General features: G+C 41.2%; 1 protein-coding gene across 21 annotated transcripts in view; it reads left to right on the top strand.

Annotated features, from left to right (window-relative positions):
- KDM6A (lysine demethylase 6A) overlaps window positions 1–12,732 on the top strand; it is a 154,344-nt gene extending 141,612 nt beyond the window's left edge. For 13 of the 21 annotated variants that reach the window (XM_064646924.1, XM_064646931.1, XM_064646929.1 and 10 more), the window contains 4 exons: window positions 562–749; window positions 1,919–2,060; window positions 7,018–7,144; window positions 8,075–8,501. In XM_064646924.1, the coding sequence (XP_064502994.1) occupies window positions 562–749; window positions 1,919–2,060; window positions 7,018–7,144; window positions 8,075–8,371 (754 nt within the window). In that variant the 3' untranslated portion in view covers window positions 8,372–8,501. The other 8 variants (XM_064646928.1, XM_064646939.1, XM_064646932.1 and 5 more) reach the window with 3 other exon arrangements.
- The last annotated feature ends 10,609 nt before the right edge of the window (window positions 12,733–23,341 follow it).

The following is a 23,341-nucleotide window of genomic DNA, read 5'->3' on the forward strand; positions in this document are numbered from 1 at the left end:
TGTTTTTCCATGATTCTCAGGAGAGTTGACATTCTTTGGCTGAACATAGCATAGACCTGTGGACCACAATTTAAATTTTGCCAAGAGGTTGCTTGTTGTGTGGACAAGCGTCACATTCACACACAGAGAGTGTGAGAACATGTTCAAAACTGAACATCCTTAGGAGCTGGTATGGTCTGTATGGAAAATCAAGCACTGGTTAAAAAAGCAGCATCCAGCACCTGTGTCACACTAGATCTGACCAAGGGTTTCTCTGCCTCAGCATTAATGAAGTACTGGGAAACTTAAAGGAAAATAGGTCATAATCTGAAGCCATAAACTGACTTCACATGGGCAGTTGGATGGTTAGGTGTTCTGTTACTGCAGGATGTGAAATGTGGAATTATGATCAGGAATTATGCGTGAAACTTTTCCTTTTGACTAGTCTTGCTGGGTCACTGATTAGCTGCAGAAGTTATTTGTGGTGATGATGAGTTTTCACAGGTAATTTCACTGAAGTATCTGCTGCTAAACATGTCCGTTGGTAAATGCTGAAGACTTTTTTTTTTCCTGTTGTTTCAGGAACAATATGAATTTCCTAATGGGATCTTGGTGGCCAAACTTGGAAGATTTGTATGAAGCCAATGTCCCAGTTTATAGATTTATTCAGAGACCGGGGGATTTGGTGTGGATAAATGCTGGCACTGTTCACTGGGTTCAGGCTATCGGTTGGTGCAACAACATCGCGTGGAACGTTGGCCCTCTTACAGGTATGTTTGAGCAGTGCCTGGGCTGAACTGCTTTATTAGGGGACATTGTACTGCCTGTGTCACAGAACCTGCCATTTCTTGCTAATTTACCTTGCCTTAGTAGATTAAAAAATAATCAATGTGCTGTATTTTTAAAACATGACGTGTTGAAGGCTGTAAATAATTCCATTGTAAGAGGAAGGGAAAGCAGCAAGAATGCAGCCTTGGCACTTGTGCTTTGAATGGGCTTGTAAGAATAAAATGTTTATATTAATTGATTCATTGTTTTGCTAGGCCATTTCTTAACTTTTTCTCCCAAAATTTGTTCTCTCAGCAAACTGCACTCTACCTTGTATAAGAGTTTCTCTAACTTTGGTGGGGGTACTTGATAGCTCTTTGGTGAAAGCATCAGGAAATGCAAACACTTGTAAAATTTTGTTCATGAAAGAACACTAGATTTCTCAGACCTACTGTTCTAAAAGTCTTTAGTTTTGAACTGTAGTCTTGAAAAGTTTTTAGGTTTGAGCACAGGAAGAAATTTCAGTTAAAACGAGATTCTGTCAAGCATTTGAAGAGAATGTACTTCCAAAAAACTTCTGGTTTTTTTAGGTAGTTTAAAGTATGTCTTTATATGGTGCAATAACAGTATATCTCTAGGATTGTATGACTGACTGATACAGAGCTCACATGTTCAGTCACAGTAAATTTTGTAAAACATTTTTAAAAGAAGGGTGGGGTGAGTAGGCTGCTTAATGAAAAGTCTGACTCACTGCAACGAATCTCTCAAGGAGAGATTATATACCATAGCAGTGTAAAATTATGATAAAGAGTGAATAGAGTGAGATGCAGACATTTCAGATCTAGATTTTTTTTTTTCATTGTGGAATATTTGAAAGTTTAGTAATTAACTCTTTTTGAAATATTGCACTCTGTTCACCTTAGAAATAGAACACTTATCAGTAACTTGTTTTCACAGGTATTTGTTGCTGCTGTGGTATTTGTTCTTTTAGCATCATAAATACACTTTTTAAAAGACACTTTATAGAACTGAAATGTAGTTGCAACGAGTGGGTCATTGCAAGTGAAGTTGAGCTAATAAAACACATAATTTTTTATTATAACCATATTATCTTGGTTGATAATTGTTTCTAAACTTGATTAATTGCTAGTATGATTTTGTTTTTGTGTAGCCTGTCAATACAAATTGGCAGTGGAACGGTACGAGTGGAATAAGCTGCAGAGCGTGAAGTCCATAGTACCCATGGTTCATCTCTCATGGAACATGGCTCGAAATATCAAGGTCTCAGATCCAAAGCTTTTTGAAATGATAAAGTAAGTTTTACTTATTTGAACATCTGTTGTGTGCTTTTCATACATAAACCAGTAGTTGACTTGTAAGTAATTCTTTGTAAGACCATTCCTGAGAACCAAACCAAAATTATTTTAGATCCTGTTTTTCAAACACACCATTTATAGATATCCTTAATTTTGTTATGTGTTATGTGATGTTATTCTGGCATAGCTTTAGAATCATCTAAGTAACTTTTTAGTTAAATGTACCACAGACTTAATTCAGCACTTGACAGAAACAGTTGGCTTAGATCACAACAGCTGCTCGGAGTACATACAATCAGAAATAAGAAAATTAGGTCATCAACTCAAATATTAGAATATTTATTCATTTTTACAGCAAAGTTAAACTTAATTTTACATTTCTAGAACTTCTAGTTAGTGTTCTCACTCTATCACTTGGAGATCCAGTATAAATCTTTTAAATAGAGGCAAGTAGGAATTTGAAAGCCTTCTTCCCTTTGCTCTTTTCTTTTGAACAATGAATTGATTGATGTGTAAAATGATAATTGAGTTTAGTGACATTTCTCATACAATATTCCAAAATGCAGGAATATTCCAGGCTTTAAGAATCTTTAGTGATTTTCTTTGAAGAGTGCAACTTCAAGAAAATATAAATCATGTTGCAGCATCATACCTAGGCTGGGGAATGAATGACCATTTTGGCATATAATGTAGGTTTGTCTTAAGAAGAGTGGGAGAATGAATTCCAAAGGAAATTACTCATCCTGAGAATCCTCTGGTTGGTAGCAGCACTCTCTATCTTGCCTAAGTACCAAAGCACTTCTGAGCATTTCTTAGTCTTATCAACATCCTGGATCCACGAGCGTTGAATCCTTTTATTACGTGCCTTGAAATGGATCTTTAAAAAACCAGGTGAATTAACCTGCAAAAAAGGGCAAAGGAAAAGAATTTCAGTTTTTTCCCCCAGTAGGATTTATTGGTGACATCTGAGCGAGACACCTTTTTACAGTAGGAATTTAATTTAGGCTTGAACATCTGTTGCAGAATGGTGGAATTGGTGAAATGTTAAATTTATAAGGACCAAGAATGTTGGAAGTAAGACAAGAAGGATTATAGCTGCTGCAAAACTGGATTATGGGATAGCATGTATGTGTGAATAATTGCTTAAAATCTAGTAACTGATATCTAGGGTAAAGAAAATATTTCTGAAGGCCTGACAGTCCTGGCCCCTTCCATTATGCAATTAGTGCTCGTATTCCAAATGCCAGCTGTCATAAAAGGGAGAATAAAAACTAAATAGTTAGAAAGGAGAAAGAGGGGGAAAAGAAACAGGGTGTGGGAGGGAGGAAGCCAAAAAGTCCATTTAAAAAAAAAACAAATCCACAAGCTTTACTTCACTTTTATCTTTATATATATGTATATATCTTCCCAAGCCCAGCAGGCATCTACTGTAAAACTCAAAGCAGTTCTGGAATGTTTTTGCCAAAACATGATTTTGATATTTTTGCCACCTGTATTTTGCATTTGCACAAGTTTGGGTTTTTTTGCCATAATTTAGACTTAAAGGGAGAAAAACATGACTGAGCAACAGCATCCTCCTCCCAGAGAATCTTTTAAAACATCGTGGAGAAACACAGAGGACAAAATGGTAGTTTCCCGTTGTCTTGCTGGCTGACAGCAACTCAGCTTTTTCTAGCAAATTTTAGGTGTACATTACAAATAAACAGAGATGCTGAGGAGCAGATAGAAACCTTGGTTGTGCATGCCTTCACTTTATCCAGTCCACTGAACCCATTTCCAGTTTGCTTGGATTAAGCCCTCCTTCCAGGTTGGTTGGCAGCCAGATCCCAAGTTCCATGCTGTGTATGCAGAGGGGAAGAAGATGGGATGATCAGCTCTGGTTTGTGGCATCCAGTAGCAGAAGGTACATAAAGTGTTTAGGTAGCTTTGACTTCTGTCTCTGGGGCTTCTTAGGTATCAGAGTAGTACAAAAGAATAACTCTTAGAAAACGATAAAAAATAGGTTTTAATTCAATTTGAAATATAAATACAAATATATCTTAGTGGGTTATGTGAGAGTAACCACTGCAGAGGCAATAAACTAAAATTTGAGCATACATCTAAATTAGATGCATCAACAGATTAGCAATGAAAAGAAACAGAATAGCAGAAGGGAAAAAGTAATAGAAGGAAACTTTGCTTTTGGAAGAAATCTGAAGCCTTGTTATATTTTTAGTTAATGTGCAGTTCAGTGCTGTCTTGATAGATAAAAGGCAAGGGGCAAAACCTGAAACTTTCTCATGAGATGTTTTTGAAGGATTTGCTTTTAACAGTAGAATTGTGAGCAGGAACACAGCAGACAAAATGATTTAAAACTTGGCTGAGGGAGGACAACCCTCAAGAAAAGAAAAATTAACTGCAAACCTCTTCTTAGATGGAAGCCAGAAGGACTTTTACAAATGCATCTGAGGAAGAGAAAAATTTTAGAGGTAGTGCGAACATAGTAATAAAGGCTTAAAAAATTAATTCCAAAGTCACTGAAATACTAAGTTCTTTTACAAAAATAGTTTCAGAAATGTAAAAGAACATGACATGGGAGAAGTTATTTTGCACAAAACCATGAAGCCAGATAAAATACATTTTAAGTATCAGGGAAGATGTATTACTGAAAGGTACTAAGAGGTCAGTTCTGGATTGCCATTGGGATGGTCTCCACACTTTGAGAAGTTTTACTCCATATCTAAATGTTCAAACACTTTTCTCACTGCCCTTCTAGAATAAATCAGGGTGATGTCCATTTTTAAATCTTCTGTTAAATATTTGAATTTGACTGGCCATGATTTACTCATATCTTCATGCCATACCTGTAAATTTGAGAGAGAGAGATGGTGTAGATTTTCTTATAACTGAATTCTCACTGAACAAGAATAAAAGCAAGTTTACAGTACTAAAAGCTGACACCATTTAACTTGCACATTGTGACTGTGCTAGGCACCTTTTTGGCTTTCTTTAGGCTTCTCAAACTTCAGGAAATAGTGCATTTTCAAAGGGATAGTTTGTATGCCTTTTCTCATACTTGACAGTATGAAATAGTTAACATTTATATTTTCAAGTGCCATTACTAGGACCTGAATTTTATCCAAGGAGAGGAATTTCACCATCTAGCTATTGTTTTCTGCTTTGGTTGCAAATTTGGCAGACGTTGCAGTGATACTGTAAGTGGGTTACATTTTGGGCACCACTTTTTTCACATCGGTAACGCTAGAAAGCTCTTCCAAAATAACACTTCAAAAATTCTTGGAAGTCAGGAGGGGAGAACAATGGTGGCAAGTGTGCAGGTGTGCTTCCAGTTGCTCTTTGGCGTCCCCGAAGACTCTTGCAGATAACAGCAGAAGAATGGTAGCTCCTAAGCTTATTTGACATAGGGCTGCACTGCACAAAGGAATGCTTTTCCAAAGTTCCTGAGCTTGTCAGGAGCACGATGGCCCAACACTCGAGTGAGTCAATACATCATCTACCACATATGCTTGGCCTTGACGTCGTAAGTCCCACTCACATCAAACTTCAGAAGTGTTGAAGGAGTCACAGCTTAATGAGCTGTATAATTTTCTTGAAATTTGGTATGCAGAAATCAGATGTTCAAGAGAGAAACACACTTTCAGTTTTGGGTTGCCCTTACAGTGAGGGTGTTAATGAAGCCATAGATTTGTTTTTAGTGAGGATGAACAGTATGAGTGTAAAAGAAGAGGAGAGTATCTCAAAAGTAAGCCCGAGATTCTGTTAACTACTTGGGAACACATGAAAGAAACTTAAAAAAAAAAAAATACAGCATGTATATATTACATGTTTAAGGCTTTAAAATGGGAGGATCAAGTTGAAAACATTTGATAGAACTCTTGAGCACTTTGTTTTCTGTCCAATGTTTGTTTTTCCCCTTAATTTTTTTCAATCTTCCTTCTGCATCTAATGAGCATGTAACGTAACCACCCTGTGGAGGAGAAAATTAAAGGCTGCAAAGGCTGCAGCTCAAATAAATAGCATAGCTGAGAGCTAAAATTATTGTAAATAACATTGTAATTTAGAAATCTGGTGACCTATTTTGCCAGCTTTTTTTTAGAAAATGTCTATAGCTCATAAAGTGCTAGAGAACAAGTTTTATTTTCTTGTACAGAAGAGAGCTGTACAGAATTGTGTCAATAAAATTATTTTTTTTTTTTTTTTTTAGCTTTTATGGAAGTATGACAGGGAATTGTGGATTTTAATTTGACATTTGAGTGATTCTTTTCTTCATTCATAAAATAGGTGTTAGATTTATTTTTTTCTTTAAATCTTTTTCTTTTTTTCTTGCGAAAGGATTTACTTCTCTAATACCAACCTGTGTGTTCGTTTTCCTTTTTCGTGGAACAAGATACATGTTGGCAGAATCTGTTTCCATTGTGTGTAGAATGACTCCTGGCAGAACTTGGGGTTTCAGACTTGGGATCATTGAAATTAGTGGTGCTGAGGAAGTACCAGGGTTTTTAGGATGTTAAAACAGTTCTTTGGACTAGGCTGTCGTCACACAAAATGTAAACAGGTGTGTTGAACTTGGCAGTTCAAGCTCACTTTGTGCTGAGGAATTTATAGTTCAAAATAAAATACCTGGATCGCTTTTGAAAACACATTGTTTTATTGTGCTTAAAAGGGCATTCATGCGTTTCAGTCCAAAAAAGAAAGGTACAAAAAAGAAAGGTACAGCCTGTTTGCAGGGCAAAGGGCAGTACTGAAATGGAACAAAACTACACAGAGGTCCATGAATGAGCACATGGTGTGACTTCTCCCCAAGTCGTGAGTCCAGTGAGTCTTACTGGGCAGCTGGTTTTGAAATCCCAGAGTTAAGAGCAACCTCCAGGTACAGGGGAAGAAATTTCAGCCTGTTTGAGTCTTGCTGGAAAGTTGAATGTTGAACTGAACACACAACTGGTTTTGGTTGCAGGTACTGCCTGTTAAGAACTCTCAAACAGTGTCAGACACTGCGGGAAGCTCTGATTGCTGCAGGAAAGGAGATAGTCTGGCATGGGCGAGCGAAGGACGAGCCAGCTCATTACTGTAGCATTTGTGAGGTCAGTAAAAATATGTCTTGGGCTTGTGCACTACTACAGTATTGATGTAAATTTTGCCCTGTCTTTTGTTGTTGTTGTTTAAATTTTGCTTTTAAGTTGCAGCATCTTTTCTATGCTGTGAGCACATGTATGTGATGCAGCACTGTCTTCAGAGAGCTTAACCAGAAGTTTTTCTGGACACAGCCTGTATTTTGCTGCAGTCTCTCCCACAGTACTTCCACAACATTGTTTTTCACTAGGTCGATTTCCAATTCTCAGTTATTATATCCCTTCTTGCATGTAATTTGATCTGCTGGGCTTCATTTTAAAGGTGTATCTGTTTTCATTTCAGAAGTGAACAACATCCCCAGAAGAGAGAGAATTTTAAGTGTATTTTTTTCCACAGGACATATCTTTTTGCTTAAATTTTTTTATACTTCTTTCTTTTAATAGTTGCTTTAAACTATGGGATTATAATTTTCAAGCTTAAAAGAAAATAAAATTTTCCTACCCCCTGAAAATCAGTTTCTAGTTATCTTCTGACTGAGCCTCTTGGGCAGGATGAGCACGTGACTCAGTAGTAAGGAAATAAATCACGAACTTCTTTTGCAGACGAATTTTAAAAAGGAAAATTAGGTATAATTGTTATAAATCCCCACCTTACTGAGTAAGCCCCATTCAGCATATGAATCCTGCTTTGTCAATATTGACCCAAAGCTTTCCCGTAGCGCTGCTCATGCAGACATCCTAAGTGCAATATTAGTGGTTTTACAATATTTCACCTCTCTGCCTGAGCCTTAGGAGAATAGATTTTTTCCATGAACAAATCTCATTTTTCTCTTTTCATGCGTGGGGTAAGGTTGTAAATCTTGAAGAAAATACAGTTTTTCATGGTTTAACTTTTTAAAAATTGAAATTGTAACGCTTGGCTTCGTGTTTCCCTTCTCATAGGTGGAAGTCTTTGATCTGCTTTTTGTCACTAGTGAGAGCAATTCTCGAAAGACCTACGTTGTACATTGCCAAGACTGTGCACGAAAGATAAGCACGAACCTGGAAAACTTTGTGGTGCTAGAACAGTACAAAATGGAGGACTTGATGCAAGTCTATGATCAATTTACATTAGTAAGTCAAATTAATAAGTGGGTGCATAAATACATTATTTGTAAAGCAGTTGTAGACTGTCTTGGTGCTCCACTGTACGAGTACCGTGGACTTTCTGGTGCAAATGGAGGTATGGGTTGTGTGTGATATTTACAGAACAAAACACTGAAGAGTCAGAATTGTGTGAAATACTTCAGTAACTTACTGCAGAACGTAACCACTGAGTTTTCAGGAAAAGTATGATGTTACAATTCATAAAGTTGTGGCTTTAAAAATCCAATAGAGATCACCTGAAGACCATAACTGGATCAGATGGAGATGGGAAGAATCAGGACAGTGAAGCTTGGAGAAACTAGCACCAGGTTCAAGAGCATCTCTAATACATTGGTTGTGGTATGAAGTCAGTATAGCAGCAGAGCATCCTATGCACTCAGACCCCTTCCTTCCCCTTCCCCACCCATCCCTACTCCCAAATCGGCACTGTCCTTCTGCTTAGCGAGTGGATGCTCTCAAACAGTTCTGTCTTTTGGCTTGGGGCCTCCTTTGCATTTCAATTTAAAGCAAAAAGCCTCTTTGCCATTATAGCTTTGTGCTATATATGGCAGCCTCCTGCTTTGAACTGTGTCAGCACGACTGTCCTAACGTTTCACCCAGGTTTCATTGTTTCAGGCAAAGATGGCTTTTTTGTAACCACGATGAAAGCGATGCTGGATGTATTTATAAGCCTTGCCTTTCTGTCAGAGGAGACAAACATTGGACTAAGTGTTATGAGAATTTCATATTGAATTTATTACGACAGCCCAGTAAGGGGCTGTGCCTTTTGGTTCATTTCCAGGTGCTGCAGAAAATGTGTGTTTAGTTATTTCATGTATTGTTAGCATGCTAAGTTGTGATCTTTTGAGTTAAGGCCTCAAGGTTCAGCAGTAGAGGCTGGTGAGAGTGTGGGACCATGTCCTCTGAATTTAATTCTCTTCATTAGTCCTACAGAGCCTGAGATGGTTGAACTTCAGTTTATACTTCTAGGAGGTCACTGTCATTATAGTTTGTGGAATACTGCAATTTCAAAGTGATGATCTGTTATAGAAAAGCATATAAATAAACACCTGTTCTCAGATACTTCATCCAGTTGAGTGGAAATGGGGAATAATGATTGTGTGTGGGAGAAGAGAAGGGGAGGGAGTAGCATTTTGTTATCTGTGTTTATAACACTGTGTAGGTAACAGTAGTGATGTTGTCCCTAGAACAAGGGTTCTCAACCTGTGAGTAGCTCCTTCCCCCACCAAAACCTGAGGCTGTAGCCCTAGAGGACAACAGTGATTGTTCTCATGTGAAATTGATGTGCTCATTCATTTCTTTTAAAGGGAATACGCTCTCAATTGGGAAGAGTCATAGCCTAAAAGTGACATCTCTCAGATGTAGGAAGAGAGTTAAGGTTTGTTGGAAGAATAATCTCAGAGAGCAAAGGTACAGTAGGCCAGAGAGACCCTTTGGGGTAAAGTACACAGAGCAAACGTGGGGATAAGCCAGTGTTAGTGTTTCATAAGTGGGTACTGTGATGTGATCTGGAGTGTCTTTAGAGACTGTGAGCAGCTTCTTGAAGGGATTCCACTGAGGAGCAGGAAAAGAGAATAAAACACCATCAGACTCAGTGTTTTGATGGAACGCCATGAAGTGCAATACTGGGGAGCAGAAAGGTATCTTCTAGACCTCGTCTCCTGAAAGCAGGCAGGAGGAAGACATGTGGCTTCACTTTTGAGGCTTTTTGTCCCCATGTCAGAGAATCTGAGACCCTTTCCACTGATACCCTCACTTCAGGGGTATGTGTTATTGTTCAGGTGGAAGAGGGGAAAAAAATGAAGGCATTTGGAGAGCCACAAATGGACCATGCCCCTCCCCACTGGTGAACAGGTTGAGAATCCCTGTTTTAGAATATAAAGTTATATCTATACTGAGCCCATGTGGAACTCTTTGCTGCCACAATGGGACTTGTTTTGGCAGCTCACATCATATTAACACAGATATCCCCACAGCACACTCCAGTCTACAGTATAGACAAAATCCTGATGCAAAGTATTCATAAAATACATGTTGTATTTGAGTAAGGTGGAAAAAAATGCCAGTATCTACTTGAAAGAGTCTTGAAGTGTAAAAAGAGTAGTGTGTGTGACTTTAAACTCTCATGGTTGCAGTTTGTGCAGGTCTTGGTTAAGCACGGAGTTTTGCACCCTTGTAGAAAAGGTAATTTAATGTTTTCTCTTTCAGGCTCCTCCATTGCCATCCTCCTCATCTTGACATTTTTTCATGGACATTAAATGAAAACTTTTCTGATATTCAGGAAGTGACCCAGTTCTGCACCACTGATTTTTGTAGCTATCCCGTAAGGCTGCTGGCTGAAAGCTGTGTCTATGCAACCTTCCAAGTGCGGAGTGTCAACCAACTGGACAGGAGAGAGCACTGCCTCCTACTCCAGAACTCAAAAAAATAAAGCTCATCCAGCTGTACTTCAAAAAAAAAAATAATTCCATGTTTTGTATATATCTGACAAAACTGGCAACATTATACAGACTACTGACTTGAAGACCACCTCTTTTGTATTTCTCTGTTTCTGGGCTGATGAGTTGGTTTCATCCATTTTTCCCCCTTCAGAATTTCCCTTGGAAAAAGTACTAGCTTAGCTGGTCATTTCTTTGTAAGGTAGTTAGAAATTTTAAGTCTTTCTTTGGGCAACTTTTTTTTTTTTTTTTTTTTAATGTGAAGAGTTAGGTGATATAAATTTTTTACTGCTTTTATGTTTTTCTGTCTTGTTTTGAAACCATGACGGTTACACTTTTGGTTCCTAAATAAAATTTAAAACAATTAACAGCCAAGTCACAAAGATAAATGGGTTGCACATAGACTAAGGAATAAACTTCAGATTTGTGATTTTTGTTTCTAATCTTGATGTAAATTTACACTATTTATAAATACATATTTATTGCTTGAAAATATTTGTGAATGGAATGCTGTTATTTTTTCCAGATTACCTGCCATTGAAATTTTAAGGAGTTCTGTAATTTCAAACACTACTCCTATTACATTTTCTATATGTAAATAAAACTGCTTAGCATTGTACAGAAACTTTTATTAAAATTGTTTAATGTTTAAAGTTTTTCTATTGTTTGAGTTTTAAAAAGATTTTATGTACAGTGCCCAGTTTTTGTTCTTTTTTGAATCTGATTATATATATTTTATATATACTCTTGTGCTTGTGTATATATATAATATATATAGAAACTCGAATATAAATATGTGTATAAAGATTTAGAGACTAAATTTTTCTCGTTTTAAGTTTTACATCTATGGTAGATTTGAGGTGTCTACTGTAAAGTATTGCTTACAAAAGTATGATTATTTTTAAAGAAATATATGGTATGTATCCTCAAGACATAGAATGACCTTCAGACTGGTTTATTGTTAAATTGCACTTTTTGCAATAACAGACCAATAAATAGTTGCTGCCAAAATGTAGTAGTAGAAAGTAAGTAACAGCTAAATTTTAAAGCTCTTCAAGAAAATACCGGCTTTGACAGGAAGTTTGGCACTAGTTTTAGAGGAGGAATGAAGAAGATGAATTGGTGGGGATGTTCTCTAGATTTCAACCAAATTGCAACTTATATATTACAATATGTTCTATTAACGATTTTAAAAGTGAAGACTGAATCATCTTGGCGTCATTGTTGACCCCAAAAAAAGGACGTTGTTTTGTGGTATTCTATTGTATTTTCACATATTTTGTAATACGAATTCACTGGTAAATTTTTGAAGCACTAGGTTTATTTAGGACAAGTTTATAATATATCATTGTAACAGTTTGCAGTTTTAATGATGGTATTTATTTTAAGTTGCTCCTTTCTCATTAGCTTCTTGGAAATGCATTAAATCTAAATTTCAAAATTGATAGCTTTCTTATCGATCAGAGTTGACTGATGCAGAGGGTTCTGCATCGAGCAGTATCTCATAATTTCTCATTAGTGGGGTATGTTAGTGATTGCATTGTTAAATTTTTTGTAATCAATGTGAAGTGTTAAAGGCACAGAGCATGTGAGTAGTTTCTTTTGAACAAAAAGAATCGCCTCTTACGTTGTAGCTTCAAACGAAGGGTGTTTTAATGAAGAATCAGTACAGCTTATCTAACGCTGTTACAGCAGTTGAACCATAGTTATTACTGACTTTCTTGCTAGTTCTTACAACACTTGGACAAAAGGGTGTAGAGATTAAAGAAAAGAGTTAACAAATGCTCTTGCCAGCAAAATTATCAACTAGCAGTTAGGAAGCCAGTATTTGCAGTTCTGTAAAGATGTAAGTCTCAGCTCTTGATAACAAACTCTACAAATCATAATTTTTTTTTTTACTTATGTATTTTATGCAGTCATAAATATTGTAATCTTGACAAACCATGCTGCAACTGAAAAGCTACTCCTTTTACAGTAGTCTTAAACCCAAATAAAAGCAAGATACACTTACCTCAACTAATGGTAAACAAAAAGTCCTCATTTCTCAGTGCTGTAAAAGAACATTGCTAATTAGGGAAAGAGCTACTGTGTGCTAATCAAAAGGGCTTTGTACCTTTCCTCCCCTTTGCAAAAGAGGATATGGCATTTCTACCAAGGAAGAAAATCCATATTTTGCCCATGAACAAAGTAGACCAAACCAGTAGAGCATCAGGCAGCATTGCTCGTTCTGCGGGAAGGTGGTGGCATGAATTTGACTTGCTGCAGGGCTTTAATATTTTGCAGTTTTCATACTTCTTAATCACACTATGCTCCCAAGCCATGGACAGTTTGGATCTATAAGCTGCTATGATTTAGATTGCTTTTGTTTCATTTTATTAAAAAAGCACAAGTTAATATTTTACCAGTTGTACTTATTGAGAAGCACTTCTGCTTCTTCAGTGACGAAGCTCAAGATGCAAGTGAAACATTTGTAATCTCTGGGTGTTTCCAAGCATTAGGAGTTGGGTGGGGTGGGGGGAGGCTGGAATCCAAGGCTGAGTGGAGGGGACTGGCTTGTTTTCCAAGGAATCTCAGTCTTGGGGCCCTTGAGCTCCACAGTTGAGCTGCAGTCACTGCAAGTGGTTCTGATTTGCTTGTGGCTACAAATTATAGTAGCGGGCAAATGAAAGATCAAAATGTAAAAGGATGAAAATGGCCAAAGTTGTGACATTTGTTGCAAGAATTTTCAAAAGGTTACAGGTTAATTAAAAAATTATATTATTAGGGGATGGATAAAACCAGAGACAAATGGGTGTTTAAAAAAAACCAACCAAACAAACAAAAAAACCCCAAAACCACATTAAAAAGTTGAATTAAAGATAAGAAGGAATTAGAAATAAATAGCAACATTTGCTACTGAACTGTGGATCTGAGAACTGTCCTGGAGGATCTTGACAACAAAGGGATTCCATAAAAGTGGAGAAGGAATAATCATGTGCTGCTGAGCTTAATTAAGTTCTTCCATAAATATATTCAACAGACTGTTTGATTTTAAAGCTTTCCTTCAGGTACATAACTTGGGAGCAGTAGATCTGCTTTTTTGGGGAAGTCCTACCAATGGTTACAGTTTAGAAGCAGTGATACTGGTATCTATGCAAGAAGTATTTAGATAAAACTCACTAGAAGGTGAGAAGTATCTACTTACAGAAAATTCCCAAAGCTTCCTGAATTTGTGTGTCAGATAACTTGTTGATCCTAAAGACAAAGTATCCTGAATCCTCTCCTCTCTAGTTGGAAGGACTTTCAAAGTAGCATTACAATGATGATGCTTTGCTTAAATGAGACCAGCTTGGCTCAGTTCGGCGGAGTATTTTTGGATCAAAGATGGGCAGGGCCCAGATGCTCCACAGCTGGTGATATCCTGGCCACAAATACATTTATTGATTAGGAGAAGGAATTTGCAAGGACTCAGCCAAGATGATAAGAAAGAGGGTGCTCATCCTTGGTTGCTGCACTGATCCCAGAAGGGGGCTCAACTGAACATGTTACTTGGTGTAGGGGATTAGGAGGAGAGTGTTTAAGCCTGAGCTTCCCTAGGTCAGAGCCTGGGTCCATGGCAGGGAGCCACAGTGGGGCCAGAAGACAGGGATGGTAGGGAAGCTTCATGTCCATAAGAAGGACATGGAACTGTTGGAGCAGGTCCAGAGGAAGCCCCAAAGTTGGTAACAGGACTGGAGCACCTCCCCTATGAAGACAGGCTGAGAAAGTTGGTGCTGCTCAGCCTGGAGGAGGGCAAGTTGTGTGGAGACCTCACAGCACCTTCCAGTATCTGAAGGGGCCTGCAAGGAAGCTGGAGAGGGACTGGAGTGACAGGATGAGGGAATGTGTACAAATTGAAGGGGGGGAAATTTAGATTAGGATTTAGATTAGGAAGAAATTTTTTACTGTGAGGGTGATGAGACACTGGAACAGGTTACCCAGGGAGGTTGTGGATGCCCCAGCCCTGGCAGTGTTCAAAGCCGGGTTGGATGGGGCTTGGAGCAACCTGGTCTAGTGGGAGATAACCCTGCCCATGGGACCCACCTGGTCCCAGGACAGCTTCATTCCAGGAAAACAATGGCATTCCTGTAGAAAGAGGGAACAGCAGGACATTTGGGGGAGGTGGAACATTACTTTTCCTTGTTGGTGCCAGAAACTCTGCAAGGCTGAAGATCATAGAGAGGAGGAGAGGGAGAGGAGCCTCTGGGCAGAGCCCCCATGGTGACAGGTTGTGTGGGCTGGGGGTGCAGCACAGCTGCCTGTCTGGGCTGGGAACAGGGACAATCCCTGAGCCCCACAGGAGCTGTCACCCTGTCACCACAGGTGGGAAGAGCTGGAGTGTCACTGCTGTGCCCAGCAGTGGTGCTGGGCTCTCCCACTGCTTCCAGCAGCAGCGCTGGGCATGAGGGAGCAGGGCTGGGTTGTGGAGGTGAGCACTCATTAAAAGATTCAAAAGATAGGTATGGGGTGAGGTGCATTTATCCTTATTTAGTGCAGGAAGCCATAGAAACACATGGAAGGGATGGAAGAAAAGAGGCTTCTCACAGTGGCAGGGAGGGCTCAGCTTCCAGCCTCACCCCTGGGGCAGCAGTGTCAGGGTTTTACAGGTCACAGTCAGCCCCTGCTGCCATGGGCCTTTTTACAGCATTAAAAACCAAAAATACACTTGCTGCTGCCCCTGCCTGGGGAACAGTGGAGCAGTGGATATATGCAGCATTTAGGACACACATGTGGAGCTGGGATGGAAATGGATTTGTCATTAGAGCCCACTGACTGCCTCCTGTCCTGCTCCTGAGCTCCTGACAAGCAATGGTTCCTCTCTCGCAGAGGGCAGCATTCTCCAGTTTCTAGCAGGATGGAGCACCACTCAAATGACATATCCTTTCTGATAGAAGGTATTTTCAGGCCTTGTTTAAATATGTGCTGCTGCCCAGGGAACAGGGAGTGACACGTGGTTTGGGGACTGAAGCTGGTAAAAAGGGAAACCAAGCCAGAATGGTTGTAGGAGAGAGCAATTTAAAAGTAGCAAAGCCCAGGAAACAATTAATGGGTGGGCTAACGGTTAAACAAATGGGCTAAAGCACTGAATCCTTTAGTTCATGGAGCTGGGAGATTATTGAAAGAGTCACACTTGAAGCCAAGGTGTAAAACTCAGCCATTGCCAGAGTCCGTAGGAGCATTGAAATGTGGTATGAGAGAGCTGGCTGTGAAGTACCTGAAAAGCTTGAAGTCTTTGGAAGGATCAGGAAGAGACACCACAAGAGGAGTCTGAGAGAAGTAGTGTAAGATGTGTCCAGTGACATGTGGCTGGGCTATCATTTATATCAGCCTTCTGGGCACAGGGAAAGATGAACAGGAATAAAGAATGTTTTCATCCCTTTCCTCCTCTGCTTTTCAGCACCAAACCAGGGGGAAACTGAGTAGTCCTTTGAGGAAAACTGGACTTTTCTTGTGGCAGTGGTCAGTCATCTGTAGCTGTCAATGCCATATGCTGAGTGCAGTTCATGTCCTAGGTGCTGCTGGATCTTTAATCTGTTCAATTCTAAGATGTGTAAAATGAAGGGGCTTGAGGTGTTTTTTTCCCCCCAGAACATCATTGCCAGTGGGCTGTCCCCAGGCTGGCTGAGCTTCACAGCAGGAACTTGAGGGACTTTTCCAGCACCCACAGAAGGATGAGAGGTGGGCAATGGGTGCAAACAGGGTTTGGTCACTCAAAATTCAGGTGGGTGGAAAAATGACCTGTTTAAGAACCAAAGTGGACCTCATATGGGAGCAGACATTGGCTGCTGGAGGATAAATGAGCCACCAGGAATAGCCACATTTGGGCTGGGAAGAAAAATCTGAGGAGAATAACTAGCAGATAGTCACAGTTGCCATGGGACTAGTTTTTTTTTTGGGGGGGGAGGGTAGGGTGGGAGGAGGTGTGGAGGGGTTTTGAGGGTAGTAGCACTGGGCAGGGTGTGCAGTGCAATGTGATAAGAGCATCTGCTGTGCTTCAGATCTAGTACTCAAAGGCCTCCTCAAAGGGCAAATGTCTTCATGAGGGAAGATCTGAAAACGTATTCCAGGGGCTCAGGAACTGCTGGCAAGCTCATGACAGACTTATGGCTCTGTATTTATGTGCAGGACCTTGTCTTGCCTGAGGTGCCAGTGTTATCTCTGGTGTCCTGGATTAAATGCTAATGATTTAGGGACTATCATTGCAAACAGGGTGGCTCTGCCAGCTCCTGTGCTGGGCATCAGGAGGAAGGAAGAGCAGGGGGGAGCTGGCTCTGCTGGGCAGGAGAGAGCAAATTACACCAACCCTGCCACAGCACAGCAGCTCCTCGTGTCCCCTGGAGCATAAGAGCCTTTTAGTAGCACAACAGCTACTCCAAGCTTTCCTGGAGTCCTGCTGGGGGAGAGCCCAGGGCAGGGCTGGGTGCTCACCCACATCCCCTGGGAAGACAATGGGAGCCAGCTGGGAATGTGTTGGAGGGGATTTAGGGCTGCTGCTCCTTAATATTCTGCCCAGCCTTTTGTCTGCTGATGTTTCCAAGGCTGTGCAACCCTGAGAGCCTTGTGAGAGCGCCCGGGAAGGTATGATTTTAGGTGGCAAAAGTGGTTGTAGTTACACATTTAAGGCAGAAGTGCTTGAGCAGCTTAGGGATGCTGATATGCAGCCATCAGATAAGGGTAAGGACACCAGATACCTGGCTGGGAGATTTAAAAATAAAAACTGGGTTTCAATGACAGCTTGGCTGAGTATAATGTTACTAAGAAATAGCAGTATGGGCTCAGCCCACTGGTGCCCCATGGGGAGCTGTCCCAAGCACTCATGTGGCATGATGCTGAGATGTTTTGCAGCAAAACTGAACTCAGTGATCTCAGAGGTCTTTTCCAACCTAACTGATTCTGTGAAAATACTGTCCTTTCTCCAGGAACTAGCCTACAACTGATTATGGACATCTTAGGAGAAAAAGGCCTCATCTCCATATGGATTAGGTTTCCTTCATCATTAACCAGCACTGCACCCAGATACAACAAGAGATTTTGGTATTAATAAACATGGATGAGGGATATTGCTGTGTCTGTGTGCACTGAACTGTGTGCTGTAACCGTGTGATTCTAAGTAAAGTTGCAGCCTCATATTAAAGTCTTAAATCAGCATCTTCATTCTCAGGAAGAATTTCTTCGCTGAAGGGGTTGTCAAGCATTGGAATGGGCTGCCCAGGGAGGTGGTGGGGTCACCATACCTGTAATTGTTCAAGAAATGACTGGACATAGCACTTAGTGCTATGGTTTAGTTGACGAGTTGATGGTTTAGTGCTATGGTTTAGTTGATCAGTCAAAGGTTGGACTCGATGATCTTGGAGGTCTTTTCCAACCTAAATCATTCAGTGATTCTGTGATCCTTCAGCTTTCACCTGTGTGCTCCAATCAGAAGTTCCACAGGGTTATCTCTGAGATAGATACAGCAGAAAACATTCCCCTTGTAAAAGAAAAATTGAAAGATCAGCAGGAAAAAAAGTCACAGTTTTCATGAGAAGTGTCTTAGAGGTATAAGTGTACTGTTCTTCAAAGGGAGCAAATGAATACGAAAAGGAGCAAAGACTGGCAAGGCAAAAGTCTGGACAAGCAAAAAACAGTTTAACCAAGTGCTTAGTTCTGGTTAACAGAGGAAAAATACCTGTCAGTAGTTGATGATACCTTTGAAAAGCCACTTCAGCAGCTACAAAGTAAAAAGCAAGGGTGGAATGAGTTTTCCAGCACTGAACAAAATGAGTTGGCAATTACCATAAGTGCAACTTCAGTTCCTAATTTTTAAAATCAGTGCAAAATGGTGTTTACAGAGCTCGATGGAGCCTTTAGCAATTATGGCTGTGTTGTGAAGAATACCATGGCTAATGCTCTCTATGGCTTATTTACACAACTACAAGATGGGAGAGCATAAGACAGGGCATGAGTGAAGTGCTGCTGTGTTTGAATAGGTATTTGATTGCCCTGTGTGTGCCAGGAGTTGGCTTTTTCAGCTCTGTCTGATGTTTCTCCAGCCGCTGATCCCGCTGGCACCTGCTGGGTAAGAGCCTGAGGACCTGCCAGCACAACCCGTGGCTTCCTTCCCTCCAGGTCGTAGCCATGAGGTGTTTTGGGTGTGATGCTGGACAGTACTAAGCTGTGCATTAATGTGGAAACTCCACTAGAAAAATCAATTTGGCCTTCAGCTCGGAAACATTCCCAGTCCCTGAGTTCTCAGTGCAGTTGGTCTCCTCCCCACCACCCACCTCCCCTCCCTCAGGAATTCATCCTGGGGGTGCTGGGGGTACCAGGGGCAGACACAGCAGAGCTGCTGGCTGCTGAAGGAAGGTTCTGGAGCAGCTCACCACCTTCTCCTCTTGCTGCTCACCAGGGTGATGGGTGCTGCCAGGCAAATGAGGAACACAGCGTTTTCCTTCACAGGTCTCCAAGTTCTGCTGGGAAAGGGTCTTGGGAAAGAATGAGGAGGTTTGTGCTGGCAGGTTTTGGTACCTGGAGAGGGGATTGAGGGGTGGAGCATCTTGCTTCAGTGTTTCCTTTCCTCCCTGCCAGTGATTACCCACATTTGGCATTTCTGCCTTAGAGCAAAACGCCGGGGAGCTCCCACACTGCAGGGATGGTGGATGCAGGGCAGCACTGGATATACTGTAAAGAAAGTGGGTTTTTCTGCAGCTGAGGAGAAGGGACGTGCGTTTCTTCTCATCTTCCAGAAGCTGGGTGTTGTGTCTGCTTTCAAAAACTTGAAAACACAGAAAAAAATCTCACATAGGGAGGAAGAGCTGCGCGCTGCTCTGTGTCTTTTTTTTTTTTTTTTTTTTTTGCACTTCCTTCCTCTTCAAATTACTTTGGCAAGCTATCTTGCTTGAGATCTGCCAGAGAAGAAACACTCTTTCTCTCTATTCTGGCAAATCTCTTCACTTCTCTAATGTCTTGTATGCTTTATGTGCTCATTTTGGTGCTTTTCAGTGGTTGTGCTCATCTCTCCCCCTCAAAATACCTTCACTTTCTCTTAACATTTATCTCCATGCTGTCACTGCCAAGCATCCTTAATGTAGCCTTCCTGTGCATTGACACACTCCTTGTGTCTCAGCCATGCTTATCACCTTCTCTTGATGTATTTAATGCTCAAAGGGGAGGAAGAATTTGGCTTTAAAGAGCAAGTTGGCATTAGGAGAAACTTCCAGACCAGAGGATATCATAAAGCAGGTAGCTCAATACTGTACATAGACCTGTGCCTGTCACTGATAATGGCAAATCCACCAGGATACAAGAGTTGTTTTTAAAATGGGCTTTTATTTGTCTGTTTGCAAGGTGATTCATTTGTTTGGGCTGCCTGAGAAAGCATTAAATGTCTTCAAAACTTTTAAAAACTATGAAGGCGTAATGTCCCTCCAACGCTCGTCCCCATTACTGAAGTATTATTTTAAAGGTTAGTTGAATTTGAATTACTTTGTGGTTCTCGATTTGTTTGGAGTTTTTTTCACATTTGCCTCTTGCCATGCTAAAATGCCCTGACTGGAGTCATTGCTTCCCTGCCACAGGAGTCATACCTTTCCCCAGTTAATAGGAAATGAACTAGAAAGAGTTGTATTTATATTTTTTTGCTCTGAAACCTCCCTCACTTTCTGCTTTCCTTAATGTATTTATGTACCTGTTTGGATGGCAGGTTCCTCCAAGCAGAATTCATCTCCTCTGACGTGGGGCAGAAGCACAGAACCTCGTGCCATGGGATCCTCTGCCATGCTCCCTTAATTAAGTTTAATTGGAGGACCCAGTGGGGGTTTGGGTGATAATGACCTTTCCTTAATTACTGTCTTTGCAATCAACTTTCGCCTTCCCTGGCGTGCACCAAGAGGAAGTTTTTACCCTGGTGCCCCTCCAGCTGTGGTAACTTCTAGGACATAGTTTCTCTTCCCTCTCCCAAGCAGCCAAAGCACCCCTGGGTGCTCACCAAAGCCCTCTTTCACTTCAGAAAATGCAACACTCTCCAAAATGAGTAATTGCCTCTCAGGAAGGGGTCTGGAGTCTCTTCAGTCCTCTGGGAGAAATGGCTAAACTTCAGCAAACGTAAAGGAATGAGGATGATTAGAAGGAAAAACAGCCTTGCAGGCACAGATGAAGCTATTTTGGGTAAGGTATCAAAAGAGCTTCAGCAGGGAGTTAATCTCTCAAAAAAACCAAGAACACGAGGAGATGGGAGGAGGGACAGGTTCCTGAGCTACCAGTTTTCACTTGAGAGGAAAGCAAATTCTCTGAGCCCAAGGTTTCCAGACTCTAAAAAGCAAACAAAGAGCAGATCAACTCTTTTGGACCATTTTGACTCTATGAAAGGAGAGAAACTTGTATTAATCCATGTAGAGCCACTGAAAGTTGTTTCAGACGTTGAAATAAAGTCTCTTGAGGGCACCTGCCCTCAAAAATTAAACCAGGTACATTTTTGCCTGATAACTCATTTTGATTATGACAAAGGTTTGTTCTGAGTGAACATTTCCACATGTGCAAAGTGGCTAATCTGGCAAACCAGAGCTTTAATAGGTCTGGGATCTCAAAGCTCCCATGTGCTGTTACACAGCTCTCTCTCCCTCCCACTCAAAACTCTGATGTCAAGATGGTTTCTCTGGATCGGGATAAGCTTACTTCCTTCAAGTTGGGTTTGTTTGTTGGTTTTTTTTTTTTCTGAAAAAGGAGTTATTAGTGGAAAATTAGGGTGTTTCCTTGAGAAGACAGTGAGTCATGAGTGGCTATGTTGCAATAGCTTTATTCATAAATATTGTAAAATTATTCACATCTTTCATTTCATAGACATTGCAAAGCTAAAAACTCCTTTTCAACTAAGAAAGACGTTTCCTTGGTCATCAGAAGTGGGCACCGACTGAAGTGGGAGGTCACCCCAGGAGCCCCAGCCCTTGTTCCAGCCATTCCTGTAACATTTGGAAATCACTTGGGCTGGCACACTGGGCCAAATCTGTGATTTTGTCTTTGGGGAGGAATGTAAGAAACATGAGAAAAAAGGATCCCTGTCCTGTCGTGCCCTCCCGCTACCCCACAACCCCTGACGAGCGGATTTCCTCCGCAGTCACCTCTCTTCAGGCTTGTGACACCTTGCCAGGCTGACCTCCCCTGGGAAAACCCTCCCACGCCTGTGCCTGTCTGGTTATCCTGTTTTCCTCTGTGCTGCACTGAAACCCCAACTCTTTCCAGGCGCCCTTGGCAGGCTGAGCTCCCACGAGTCCCTTCTCTGCTCCTGGTTTTCTCCCCACGATGAGCATCTGCCTTTAACAGAGTCACACACCCCCTGAGCAGGATTCCTCACTCACACCCGCTGGGTCCTGTTTCCACCAGACATATTATTCCCCAACTGTCCTACAGAGCAGCATCAAAATCTTGGTGGACATGAGGTGCACAACCCCCACCCTCCCTCGTGTGCTCCTTGCCCTGACAGATGGGGAGGTTGGGTTGGGTTTTACCTGATTTTGGTCTTAACAGAGGCACTTAAGCTATTACTCCTGTTTCTTCTTTGAGACACTGCCTGTGAGTATCATTGCAAAACGCTGATTTCTTCATTCCTTGGGCTGCCTTGCACTGAGATTTCATGCTGGCCACAGCAGCTCTCCTGGCAGGCTTTCTGCCTCTGATGTGCCTGAGAAAGGGTTTATTGTCGGCCTCCACACTGTTAGCAAGTCGCTCCTTGGATTTCTCTTCTGGGGCTGCCTTATTGTAGTCTTGCATCTGATTTGCCTAATTCCTGCATCTGATTTCTCCTTTTTGAAGGGTGCCTGTTTGGTTTGAATCACTCCCTTGTGCTGCTGTTTAGCCACCTGGGGTGTATGTGTGTGTGTATTTTGTATTTATTGTCAGTACACATTTACTCTGAACTCTAATGTGGTGCCTTTAAACAGATCCCACTGTTGCAGGGCTCTTCAAGAAAAACTTGGGCAGACATCACAGCAGATCCCACTTTCCTGTTGGGCTCCATATATGGCTTAAGACAGTCATGAAGCAGCTCACAGCTGTCCCTGCAACCTGCAAATCCAACCTCTAAAAGTTTCTCTCTGGATAAGTTCACTCCTCTGCCACATAGCATCCCTCCATCCTTTTCCAGCAGCAGGAGGTGATTTAGGGAACTGCACTGAGGGCCTTTGCTCCCACCTGCTCCAGAAGTTGACCCATGTCTCAGAGCAGGAATGGGTGTGCTCGCAGATCTGGGTCTGCAGCAGGGAAAAGAGGGACTTTGTAGTCACAGCTTTTCCACTAATTCTTAATTTTTACCTCTGTAGTACTGAGAGTCCTCTGTCCTTCAGTTCAATCTGTGTTTCTGTCAAATTTATGAACAACCCCTCTCATAAAATCCCACAAACACAGACATCCCTGGGAATGACAGTCTTTTGAAGACTCTGGTCTGGTTAGAAAAGTCCTGGTTGTTTCCACAACTTGTAGCCTTTTATGCTTCCTCTCTGATCTGCCAGTGCTGAGGGGTTAGACTTTTTTTTTGACAAATGCATATATCTTTTGATGGAACCTCAAGGTCATAATTTTGCTCGTGTCCTCCATTCAGAAGCTACTCTCTTCTGCCTTTCTTCCCTGGTAACTT

This window comes from Pseudopipra pipra, chromosome 2, assembly GCF_036250125.1.
Source record: "Pseudopipra pipra isolate bDixPip1 chromosome 2, bDixPip1.hap1, whole genome shotgun sequence".
Classification (NCBI taxonomy): Eukaryota; Metazoa; Chordata; class Aves; order Passeriformes; family Pipridae; genus Pseudopipra; species Pseudopipra pipra.